Here is a 12,513-nt window from a genome sequence, read left to right on the forward strand (position 1 = left end):
CACAAAGTCAAAAATCCATCTGAAACTTATAGTCAGCCCTCTGTGTTCGCAGATCCTAAGTATCCTCAGTTGTACATCTGCAGACTTAACCAATGGTGGATGGTATAGTTCTATAATACTTACTACTGCAAAAACATAAGTAAGTGTATAAGTGGATCTGTGAAGTTCAAATCTGTTATTCAAGGGTTAACCTGACACCCCAAAACAAAACCAAATAGCTCCTACTTTCTGCTCTCTCTGCTTAACTAGTTCCCTTGTTACTTGCAAAGCAGAAACCCTTGGCAAAGTAATTTTCTAAATGCAGATGTCCAAATGCACACCTCCTATACTGCAAGGGGCAAGGAATGGGCAAAAAAAAATGGATCCAGGTCAAAGTATTCTAGTTAATGGTTGTGCTAAGCACACACTGCACATAAAACAGACATCCTCTCAGCAGTGCTCTATCTGATGGTCACCTACTAAAGAAAAAGGCCCAGGGCTGAGAGGCAATACCAGTGTAGGCATGAAACTAAGGTGCCACTGAACTGCTTCCTCTGGCGGCCCACCATAGTTCAGCTTCAATTTACTATAACAGCAGAGCTGGCTGGAAGATTACTAAGGGGGGTACCTAGTTCTGGTCAATTCCAATTTAAATGTAATCTGAAGACAAGGAAGCCCCCAAATTAACCTAGATACAATACTAGGACGCTTCAGCAATGGGTTCCTTGGGAGGCTGTTTACTTTTTGCACCTGCATTTGGAATCTAGATATCACTGTTGCTAACTTATGCAGCTTGCTTCAGTATTGTCTGTGTGGAAACGTAATGTAGATAATTGCTATACAGTCACATTTTTAAGTCAATCATTTGGACCAGAAAAGATGAGTCTGCCAACATAAAAATGATATGTGCAAACATATGTCTTAACACATTCTGGAAGAGAACAGTCCCATCTTTTTTTCCTCCGTGTGTGTGTACATATATATATAATTTTTACTGTACTCTATCAATGGCTATCATATCACATCCAACATGACAAATATGCATTTTCAAAAAACAGGAATTTGAGGTTGGAACTCTATCAAATGTAGTTTTATTCAAAGAGAAAGTCAATATAGAAATGATTTAAATAAAAATGCTTCATCTAGGCAACACCAGGGAAATTTTACATTCAAAAAATTCTATTTTAATAAGTACCTATGGAAAATGCAATTTTTGGAGAAACTGTAAAAAATATTATAAACACAAGTATTTGCATGTCTATCCATTTGAACGCTGATACCCTGCATCTGTGTTTAATGCCCCCTAACCAGTTTGTAAACAGTAAAACCAAGGCACCTGGTCATTTCTTCTGCCCTTCCTATGCTTTGATGAGTGTTCAATATGGCACTGATTGGGGACTGTTCACTGAGAAGCAGAGGCCAAATAAAACAACATATGGGTCCAAAGTTGTAAGACATATAACTGAAATCCTTCTACATAGCTACATGAGCCAGAGTCCATACTACTTCATTTTACAAGTTATATAAGGAAAGGAGAAAACTAAGAGACTTAAAATCACTTCATCAGTATGATACAATGAGTGTGCCCGAAAAATCTTAAATAGTTTTGCTTTTAAAACCCTGTATGTGTGAGCACTCGAAACAATTACAAAGCTAAAAAAAAAAAACCAGGTAAACAATTTCCAGGTTGCAAGTTCAGCTGACCACAGAGACCAGGCAAGTTTGGGAATTGAGTGAAGTGGACAAAGGGGGCTTACTCCCCATCCAAAGTGGGTGGCTGCTACTTTGGGTCCGTCAACTTTTGCCAAGTAGGACAACCAGCCCAGTTACCAGATCTTCTGGGTTTTTAAAAAACAGAAAGATCTAGAATTTTGTGTGGATCTTCCCATTTTTAAAGATTGGCACCTAATTATTTGTTAATCATAAGGCTTTTTTTCTTTTTTAATGCCTGTATGAAAAATGTAATAGGTAGCCAGTTTTTAAGCCCTGGTTTAGATGAATTAAACCTGTTCCTTTTGTTCATCCTGCACTCACTCTGAAGGACCTACTGAATGCTATCTCACTGAATGCTACCTCAGACGTCAGGTACAGCATGGCCAAGAGACAACCCCTGCTCCTCTGGAGTTTAGAGTGCAACCAGACAGCCAAACACTGTTGAAAACAATCATAATGTTAAAACCACCATAAAATTTTAAATTGCTGTTATTTTGCAGTGCAACCTTGCCACGCCAGTGTTTTTCCTTAATCCTCTCCTTTTTGAAGGCAGCTCTATTTCTACCATTTGAAGGATACTGATTGTATCTTGTATCTTATTATTATTGCCTTTGGCTAATTAAATTCTGAAGTGTCTCTCAACCCAGACAGCTCAGAGCTGTCATAATTATATATCATATGTCATAATTATTGTGAGTGCCACATATAACACCCTCCTCTGCATGGCATCAACATTTTCCTTTATGAGGCAGAGATTATACATAGGCTATGCCTTTTCAGAAGGCTTTGTAGTGAATGGAATTGGCAAACCTAAGGCAGAGAAGATTGTAAAATCAGACCACAGACCTGGAAAACTCAGACTTTTTTTTTTTTTTTTTACAGTTCAGAGGAAGCCCTCAGAAATGTGGCCAGCTGCCTGCACTGCTAGAAAGCACTTGGGCTAGGGGTGCTCATGGTCCTCACCTCCACAGAGTTGGAAATTGCGAGGGACAGAATCAAGAAGCCAGGAGTGGATTTCCAGACTGGATGCACAGAGGACACAGATTCTCTAGAAAGAATACTGAAGAGCAAAGTTTCCAGAAGAGAGATCCTAGAATGCATAGATACAGTTTGCTGGGGGGTCACTAATATCAGTTCTCCACTGATTATGCTAGCCCTACAGAGTATTCACATTTCACACCACAGAAACTGCTTACATGATATGCAAAGCTTGAATAACTTCCAGCATGATACCTCAGTTCAGGCTCAGCCTCCCCACAGACACTTTTCCTTGCTCGCCTATCCCGTTCCCCACCCCTCCCTGGACGCTCCCAAGACGCTGATACATTCTGCAACCCAAGCACTTCTCCCCTGGTCTACACATGTGTAAATACAGAGCCTTTTTCCTTTTTTTTTGTAAACCACATTCTGCTCCCCAACTAGACTGCTCATTCCTTTAGGGCAAAAACAGTATCTTATTCAGCTTTGTGTCACCAACACCTAATACAGTCCTGCAGAGAAGACATACGATAGATGCTTATGCAGATGAACAAATCTGTTATTCAGTCACTCCTTAATTCAGTCATAAATCTTACCCTCTCACTCCTTTCCACCCCAAATCTCAAAGAAGAGAGGCTGACAGTCTTGACACGAGAGGCCTTGTAACTGTGAATAGTAGTGAGAACGTGAATGGCAGTTTGCAATAATAATTTTCTTTAAACATCTGCACAAGTTACACGTTCCTCATAGGCGGTGATGCTGAAGAGTCTGATCCAAAACTGCGCTTCCCCATGTTGGGTTTCCCAAGCCCAACATTTGAGCAGCCTAACTTTTTCTACCTGCCAGCTCAAGCCCCTGTCTCTAAATAGGGAGTATCACAAAATGAGATGTTATCTAATATTATTCAGCAATAATATTTTAATTGCAGTCCCATTCACATTTGAATATCCTTTTCCTGGGCAAGGCTCCCAAAAGCCATTTATTCGTTTTTCTACACCATACTGACACTGATCCCCTTTCTGCGTCCCCCTGACACGGTGGCCGTCCGTATGTTTGAAGAGTAAACCTGTGTGGCGACAGGATCTGAACTACTGATGGCAAGAAGGGAGCTGTCCAGGGAAACGTTGTTAAGAAGATGTCAACCTGAACAGAAAAGGCCACTGGACTAGGAGGAGAAGAACATTTGATGCAGAAGACATGCTGATGACGAGCACCATCTGAACATGGAACATTTTAACATATTTAATGTGCTGTCTGGAAACGTGTACTCAAAAGAATGCGCTGGGGAAACTCTGGCTGCATATGCTGTCTGAGGGAAACAAAGGCTTTCAAAAAGAAGAAACCAAAGGGGGAAAAACCTCACTCCCAATGAAATGACATGCTAAATGCTGATCAACCAAAACGGGCAAAAGTCAAGACAATTGGACATGACTGAGGTAACTTGTCTTCCAGGGAATGCTTTGCCCTCTCACTCCTCCTTTCCACCCCAAATCTCAAAGAAGAGAGGCTGACAGTCTTGACACGAGAGGCCTTGTAACTGTGAGTAGTGTGTCCCAGAAAGTTTTCTGTTTACATTTAAGGAGATCTACTACCTGAAAAAGAGGCATGAAGAAGAAAAGGAAAAAAAAGCAAAATATAAGAAATAAAAATGACAAAACATGCTCCAGGTGCTCTCTGTGTTCTGAATTCTTAGTTAGGACAAGGTGACATCTAACTCTATTCCCACCCCACTGCCCTAATAATACGTACATGACGAGTGTCACTAAGTATATAAAGTGGCATGTCGCCATCATGTAGGTCTGTCAGTGTCACAGATTACATAAGCAAATCAGTCAATTATATGTGAACACTCTGCTCATAGCCTAATGGTTTCTTTATTTACCTGTAGCTGCTGTAATTCTTCTTAAGAGATTATTAAAATACTAAACCAACAAAACAAGTTGGAAATTGGGCTCATGTTCATCCTTTCATGCTCAAAACAAGCTGTTACTTCTTAAAATCTCCAAAATGTGCTGAAAGTTCATAACAAAGATAGGTGATACACTGTTAGGTTCTAAAATGTAATGTGTGAAATGCAATATTTTGACTACTGAAGGACATTCACTGTAATTTATAAAGCCACACACAAAAACTCAGGTGGAAACCTAAGCTTTACAACTCAAGAATAATATGTGGTTAGGCATATTAAGGGAAGTAAACTTTATTTAGCTACGCTGATCTATTTAGAGGTAGAAGAAATTACAGTGAGACAAGAGGAACCAAACATGAGGAAGCGCAGTTTTGGATCAGACTCTTCAGCATCACCGTCAATGAGGAAAACGTAACTTGTACAAACGTTTCAGGAAAATTATTACTGCAAACTGCAATCCACGTGTTCACTACTACTCACAGTTACAAGGCCTCTCGTGTCAAGACTGTCAGCCTCTCTTTGAGATTTGGGGTGGAAAGGAGGAGTGAGAGGGCAAGATTACAGTGAGAGCAAGCAGAAATTAGAAATTTTTTTTTTAATTCAGAAAACAATAGTTAAAGCTGTTCAAAAAAATTTTTTTTTAATTTTAAATAAGCTGCTCAATTTTACTTCTAGGTGTATGTATATGAGAAACAAAAACACACATCCACACAAAAATTTGTACACATACATTCATAGAAGTATTATTCCTAATAACTACAAAAAGTGGAAACAATCCAAATGTCCATCAAATGATGAACACTAGAGTATTCTTAGGCAATAAAAAAGCTAAAAGCAAAAAAGAGCTATAAAGGACAGGGATACCTCATTTTAGTGCATGTTTTTGCTTTATTGAGCTTCACAAATAATTGTTTTTTTACAAATTAAAGGTTTAACATGGCAACTCTGTGTGGAATAAGTCTATCAGCGCCATTTTTCCAAAAGTATTTGCTCGCTTTAAGTTCTATGTCACATTCTGGTAATTCTTACAATATTTCAAACTTTTTCATTATTATTATAATCATTATGGTGATCTGCAATCATGACCTTTGATGTTACTGTATTATAAAAAGATTACGACTCACTGAAGGCTCAGATGGTTAGCATTTTTTAGCAACAAAATATTTTTAAATTAAGGTATGTACTTTTTTTTAGACATGCACAGTTAAAAGTCTACACAATATAAACAGAATGTTTACATGCACCAAGAAACCAAAAAATTCATGTGACTCACTTTATTGCAATATTGGCTTTATTGCAGTTCTTTGGAACTGAAACTCACAATATCTCCAAGATATGTCTGTAGTGATACACGTGACAACATGGCCAAGCCTCAAAAACACTATGCTGAGATCAGCCCTGGGATTTCTTTGGAAGGAATGGTGCTAAAGCTGAAACTCCAATACTTTTGCCACCTCAGGCGAAGAGTTGACTCATTGGAAAAGACTCTGATGCTGGGAGGGATTGGGGGCAGGAGGAGAAGGGGACAACAGAGGATGAGATGGCTGGATGGCATCACTGACTTGATGGACGTGCGTCTGAGTGAACTTCGGGAGTTGGTGATGGACAGGGAGGCCTGGTGTGCTGCAATTCATGGGGTCGCAAAGAGTCCGACACGACTGAGCAACTGAACAGAACTGAACTGAGGGACTTTCACTTCACTTCACATGGCATATGGATTATATATCTCAGAGCTATTAAGTAAGTTCTTTCTATCCACCTTGTATATTTGTTACTGTTATTCTTGCTCATTTGTTCAGTTGATGATATACTTTAAATCTTCATTCATAATCGAGGATGGCTTTTCATTTTAAGAAAAGAATCATCCTTTTCCTGCTACTTATACAAAATGACAAACCTAGGTTTCAACCTTAACATGACTTCTGATAACGAAAATTAACAGTGTTTCTTAGTTAGAGCCAGAACAGAGCAGAGAATCTTGCCAAGAACTCATCTTAATTAAATCCAGAAACCAACAGGACAGAAATCAGGAGGAGGAGGGCTGAGGTGACTGAAGAGCTTTCTCATAACTGTGGTGGTTCTTTTGCATATATAGAAATGTTTAGAATGTCCTCAGCACAGCTGCAAAGTATTAAGAACATTGTAAACACATACACGGTGAGCTTCACTAGATCCACTCCTAACAGAAATGCAGAGGGAGAGCCCGTGGCCAGCGGGCAGCTCTTTAGGATGGTGTAGTGGGAGAAGTGGATCCAGTGTCTCTCACCCCATGGGTCTGACAGGACAGTATCTGCAAAGTCTGTCACTAAAGTCAGCCTGGTGCCTCCACATGGTCCTTGTTAAAAAGTATTGGCCTCAAGGGACAACACAGTTAAAGCCTCAGAAGACATTATACAGACTCTTCCCTCTGGTGTGTCCCCTGCATCCTGATCCTTTCATACAAACCCATCTGAGCATCATAGCGCACATCCAAGCAGCAAACACCAGCAGGCGCCCCAGGCAAGAACTCAAATCTCGGGCAGCTTCTGACTGTTGAATCCTCACTTTTGGTCCCTGTTCTTTCTGGTGATCCCCTCGCTCTCCCTCCCCGCTACCTCTCTCTGCTATTCCTCCATCATTTTTAGTTTTGTTTGCTCCTTGGGTCTGCCTTCCCCTTGAGCCTTAGCCCAGGTCCCACACACAGGCCTGAAGGTCTACCACAGTCAACTCTGACACAACTGTTAGGACCCAAAGGAAAGAGTGAAGGCTCAAGGGAATGAGGGGCTCTGGGGACAGAAAGAGGCAAAAAAGAGGCACACAGGCCACTGTCTCGGCTAAGCCACAGTGACATAGAGGCAACATCAAGGCATGATAAACCTCGGGCTGTTCAAACACATCCTGCCCAATTAACAGTTGTTCCCCATTAAGGGAAATTTAGGGGTAATATCAATCAACAGCTTGGCCCACATAACCTAAACGCCTAAACGTCAATGCTTCTAGCACAATCAGACATATTTGCAAATTAGAAAGACTGAAATATTTCCTTCCAATGAGATTTGTTTACAGTAAGTGTACCCTGGTCTGACAAAGCTTGATGTTTGTGACTGTGTATAAAACAGATGAACAAGTTTTCCCATTTCTTGGCTTTACAGAAAGCTTCTTAGGTGAAATCAAAACATGATCTTATTAACCTATATTATTACACAGTTTCTACTTAAGAGCTGAGGTCGATATGTGGAGTAGAAAATACGACAAGGCCTTCCAAGGAAGTGTAGCCTTTTTAGTCTCTGGTCATTTCTGGGAGTTTACTTCTGAAGGGAAAACTGGAAAATTCTAAGGGTTCTGTATGCTGGCTTATAAACTACAAACCACTACTCTAAACAAAATGAATTACAGAAACAAGGGAGAAATCATCAAAACACAAAAATGGTGCACAGCTACACAGATGGGTGGTCTCAGGTCTCCCAGGTATGTAAGCAAAATGGAATCAAGAGATACCTGAGAGACTGGAGTTGTTTTTCAAGTTTAGTCACTTTGAATACCTTGACCTACCTCTCTTTTTTTTTTTTTTTGAGGCACACGCGTTCTTAGTTCCTCAACCACTGACTGAACCAGCACCCCAAGCAGTAGAAGCACCGAGTCTTGACCATGAACCACCAGGAACCAACTAGCCCTTTTTTAAATTAGTTTAATTAGTGAAAAGAAAGGAAACCATACACCACATGCACCTTGAAACTATTCATGGCATTTTGAGACCTTGGGCCGGAGCAGAGCAGTGAGAGGATGAGGTAGAGAGGCAAGCACTAGTCACAGGAGGCTGACCAGCTGCAGGGCTGCACTCAGATTTCATCTCAGGTGAACAGGACAGCTCTGAGCAGGGCAGTGACATGGTACATTTTTACAGTTTTAGCAGATTGATGTGTGGCAAATGTTTTCTGGTAGGGCAAAAGTAAAAGCAGCAAGACCAGTTGAGAAGAACCGTCCTACCCCTGGTGAGCAATGTTGGCTCAGAATCTAGGAACAGTCACAGAACTGAAGTAGACATGGCAAAATATGGTTTCAGCAACGTTCCTGAGATAAGGTCAACAGGACTTGCTGATAGTCTAGAACACAGAGAGGAGGAGCAGCCAGTGGAGGCTCTGGAAATGAAGAGCAATGGAGGCAAGGAAGCAGAGGCTCTATTTAGAGAAGTACTGTTGTAAAGGGAGCAGAGATATGAGATATAACTGGGGGCAGGGGGGTTGGGGAATGTGGAGTCAAGGAACGGGGGGGTTGTTTTTGTTGAGTGGGCCAGACGTATAGCTATTTGTGTGTTTAAGATAAAAGATCTAACAGTAGATTGGTGGAAATGAGCCGAGAGAGAGAATCAGGAGTCAGGAAAGGAGGTACTTCCATCAGTGGCAAGACAGGAAGAAATTTATTCAACTGACAAACATTTATTGAGCACCTATTAGACATTCTTTGCTCTTAAGAAGTTCACGGTCTAATGCAGGAGAAAGTAACATATATAAATCATTAAACAGCAAAGCAAGACCCATCAGACGTATATACAAAGTATTAATGTACTATGCCGGATAGAGTGTTAATGTAGTACGACAGACAGGGGCGGGGGGGTGGGGTGCGGACTGACATCAAATGGCCAATTAACTTATCTGAATTATTAATATATTTTGCATAAATATTTTCCAAGCAATCATTCCCAATTCTACTTTCGATAAAACAAAGACACCTACTTTTATACTTCTAAAGAACTATACAAATATAAAAAGTGGCATTTATTTAGTACCAGACTGATGGAACCACTTTTAGTAGTCAATTAAAAAATTCAGGAGTGGAAGAAGATGGCGGAGGAGTAAGACAAGGAGACAGGGGAGATCACCAGCCTCTCCACAAATAACTCATCAAGATATGGAACCACTCCTACGAAGCAACTTCTAGGTGACAGCAAAAGACTCCAGGCCTCTAGGGGCACAGGCTAAGCTCCCTGGAATGAGGTAGGACAAAGATAAAGAAATAAAAAGGGAAGAGACAACAGAGAACTTCTAGAGAGGAGCTTGTGCCCCGAGGGAGGGAAGGAATGGTGAAGGAGGAAGCGTTTCCATGCATTGGGAAGCTCCCTCTCAGGCGGGACCAGGGGGTACCAAAGGGGAGACCTAGAAGGCAGAATACAGAGAAGGCTGCACTTCCCAGCCCATAACCAGCTCACAGACCTTGGCCCTGATCAGATGGTGGACTTTGGCAGCTGAGAAAAAATTTATGTTATCAGAGATAATATCTGTCTCTAATAATTTTTGAAGTTTTACTTACTGTTTAAATTTTTTCTCAAGTGCTACAGGAATGAGCTCAGGAATAACTTTTCTACTCTGCAATGTTAAGTAGCTAGTGACAAAGAAAGGAGTCTTACAGAAAACAATGACTATCATTTTCACAGCAGCAGACTTGCTGCCCTGGAGCCAGGACTTGGAAGGACTGCTCCAGGAGCCAGGGTGGGTTCACACACACCTGTGTGTCTTGTCGGGGTCAGTCACCTCCTGGATGAGATCAAAACCTGACCCAACCTCTGGGCTTCCTGCTCTGGCCAATCAAGAAAAATCAGTCAAGTATAATACACGACATGAGTAAACACTACTTTATTCCAAAAACTTTTACATATTTTCAAAATGATTCATTTCAAAAGTCAGACACTTGTTTTTGATGCTTGAAGAATACCAGATGGATTAGGTAAAGTTTGCTGTTCTCAAAAACTACAACTTCTGATATTTTAAAAAATCATATAGTGATTCTACAATGGAAACGACCTCTAGAGAATGACAAAGGTTCAAGATCAGAGATCTTTGAATCTCAAAATAAAACAATTTCTGGGCTAATGTTTCCCACTTGGACAACTTAAATCCTCTCTTAATGCACCTACCTGCTGAGCCGCATCTCCATTCACCAAGTGAGGCATCATGGCAACCTCTCCGTTCAGCAATGGTGGCAGTTCCAGAGGGATCTGGTCGGTCATCATCATTGTGACGTACATTCATGGAGAATTTCCCTCAACTGGCTTCCTGCAAGAAAATCACCATTTTGTAAAAAGAACTCAAGACCACAAAAATTCACCTGTAACAAGTCAGCTATTTAAGTGCACTGTCATGAGGTCAGCTGAAACTCAAATTGTTCCAACTGGTGTCGGATTTAGAAGGGATGAAGCAAAACCCAGGGTGGCTTCCCAGGCAGCTCAATTGTTAAAGAATCCGCCCGCCATGAGGAGACCTAGGTTCAATCCGTGGGTTGGGAAGATCCCTAGAGAAGGGAATGGCAACCCACTCCAACACTCTTGCCTGGAGAATTCCATGGACAGAAGAGCCTCGTGGGCTACAGTTCATGGGGCTGCAAAGAGTCAAACATGACTGAACAACTAAGCACAGACAGCAAAACCCAAGAAAAACAGCTTGAAATTGGAGACCACAGACCTGAGTCTCTAAGCAGTCAAGTAAACACAACCTCCAGTTCCTCAGCCTTGTTATTTAGAAATTTAAGTCCCCTAAACCCAGAGATATTCCTCAGAATAAAATGAGATAATTTGAGAAGATAGAAGTGTCAAATGAACATTTATCATGCTATCTCTAAGGTAATTACAAAAAATGAAGCCAAAGAGCATGACTTCTAAGAAAAGTTTTTCTCTTTCACTAGGATCAAAATACTGTTCATAAGCAGTTACTCCAAGCAAAGGTTAACTACCTACACTGCAGTTGTTGCAATTTCTGACCTTGCTATTAACTCAGTAATTAATCAAGTTCTAATTCTCTCTCCCATCATCCCCTTGAACTGCATTTATCCTGTTGCCTATTTGCAGCTTTATTACTTGTGCCTATCTTGAACTTCCCTGTGCCTGACAGCACCTACAGTACCTTGTACAGAGTAAGGCTTACAGGCACATTTCATGGTTTCCACAGAATAAATGATTTTCATGTATGAATTCAAAACAACACAAAGCCCACTCTCATTCCATAATAGTACCTGCCACGACTATCTAGCTTTTCAATAAAACAGCAGGAACACAATAAATTCCTATTTAAGATATGTATTCTTTAAGAAGTATTTACCCATCCTTCACTTATGTCTAAAATTTTTGCCACAAAAAGTTTAATAGCATAGACAAAGGAGAAAAATACCCACATGCACACACTATTTTAAATCAGTTCAGAAATAAACTGCCATGTAGTCCATTTTAAATTTTTTCTCATTTATAATAAAGTTCCCAAAAATTCAAATTCAAGACTTTTATCCTTTAATACTCAATATCCAAATCAGGCAAAATAGCAGGTCAAGTCCTTTAATGACTATCTCTAATTTGTCTCAAGTGTGACAGAAATATTTCTTAAAACCTCCATTCTGAACATTAAATATATTTCCCTCCCCTCAAGCCCACCCAAAAGAAATCCCTTCCCTGGAAGTATCAAATGATGCATACAAACCACCCAAGAGATTATAAATTTTTTATTTTAAATCGGTAAAATTTTACACTATTCATTATAACCCCATTTGGAAAAACTAATTATTTTAAGTACCAAACAACAAAGTCATTTCCCAACTAGGGAAGCACATTCTATAATAACAAGTCTTATAATTCAGTGTTAACAGTACCATCATGCTGTTTTATGAGGCAATTACTCAGTTTCTAAGCAAATAAAAATACAAAACTCAAAGCCCAATAGTTTATCCTAATGTAGGAAACAGATTTTTTTCACAATAAAATTAACCAAGATAACTTCCACTGACACCATGAAGACATCAACTGCTTGATTTTGAGTAGTACTACTAAAAGAGTACTAATATCCATTTCAATTTTATTTCAAATATACTTAACCCTACGAGTGCACAAGGAGAGAAATGATTACTTTTCCTCAAACTGGTATTACACAGGCCTAATTTCTTAAGCGTGGTGTCTTATCTAATGATTCTTCAACACT

The 12,513-nt window shown here is 40.1% G+C and overlaps 1 protein-coding gene across 3 annotated transcripts in view; it reads right to left on the reverse strand.

Annotated features, from left to right (window-relative positions):
* The window catches only part of FNDC3B (fibronectin type III domain containing 3B), a 359,206-nt gene that overhangs the window by 274,326 nt on the left and 72,367 nt on the right, over nt 1-12,513 (reverse strand). For all 3 annotated transcript variants that reach the window (XM_070373177.1, XM_070373162.1, XM_070373171.1), the window contains exon 2: nt 10,470-10,608. In XM_070373177.1, coding sequence (XP_070229278.1) covers nt 10,470-10,580 — 111 coding nt within the window. In that variant the 5' untranslated portion in view covers nt 10,581-10,608. The remainder of the gene's footprint in view (nt 1-10,469; nt 10,609-12,513) is intronic.

Source organism: Bos mutus, chromosome 1 (assembly GCF_027580195.1).
Source record: "Bos mutus isolate GX-2022 chromosome 1, NWIPB_WYAK_1.1, whole genome shotgun sequence".
In the NCBI taxonomy this organism is placed as follows: domain Eukaryota; kingdom Metazoa; phylum Chordata; class Mammalia; order Artiodactyla; family Bovidae; genus Bos; species Bos mutus.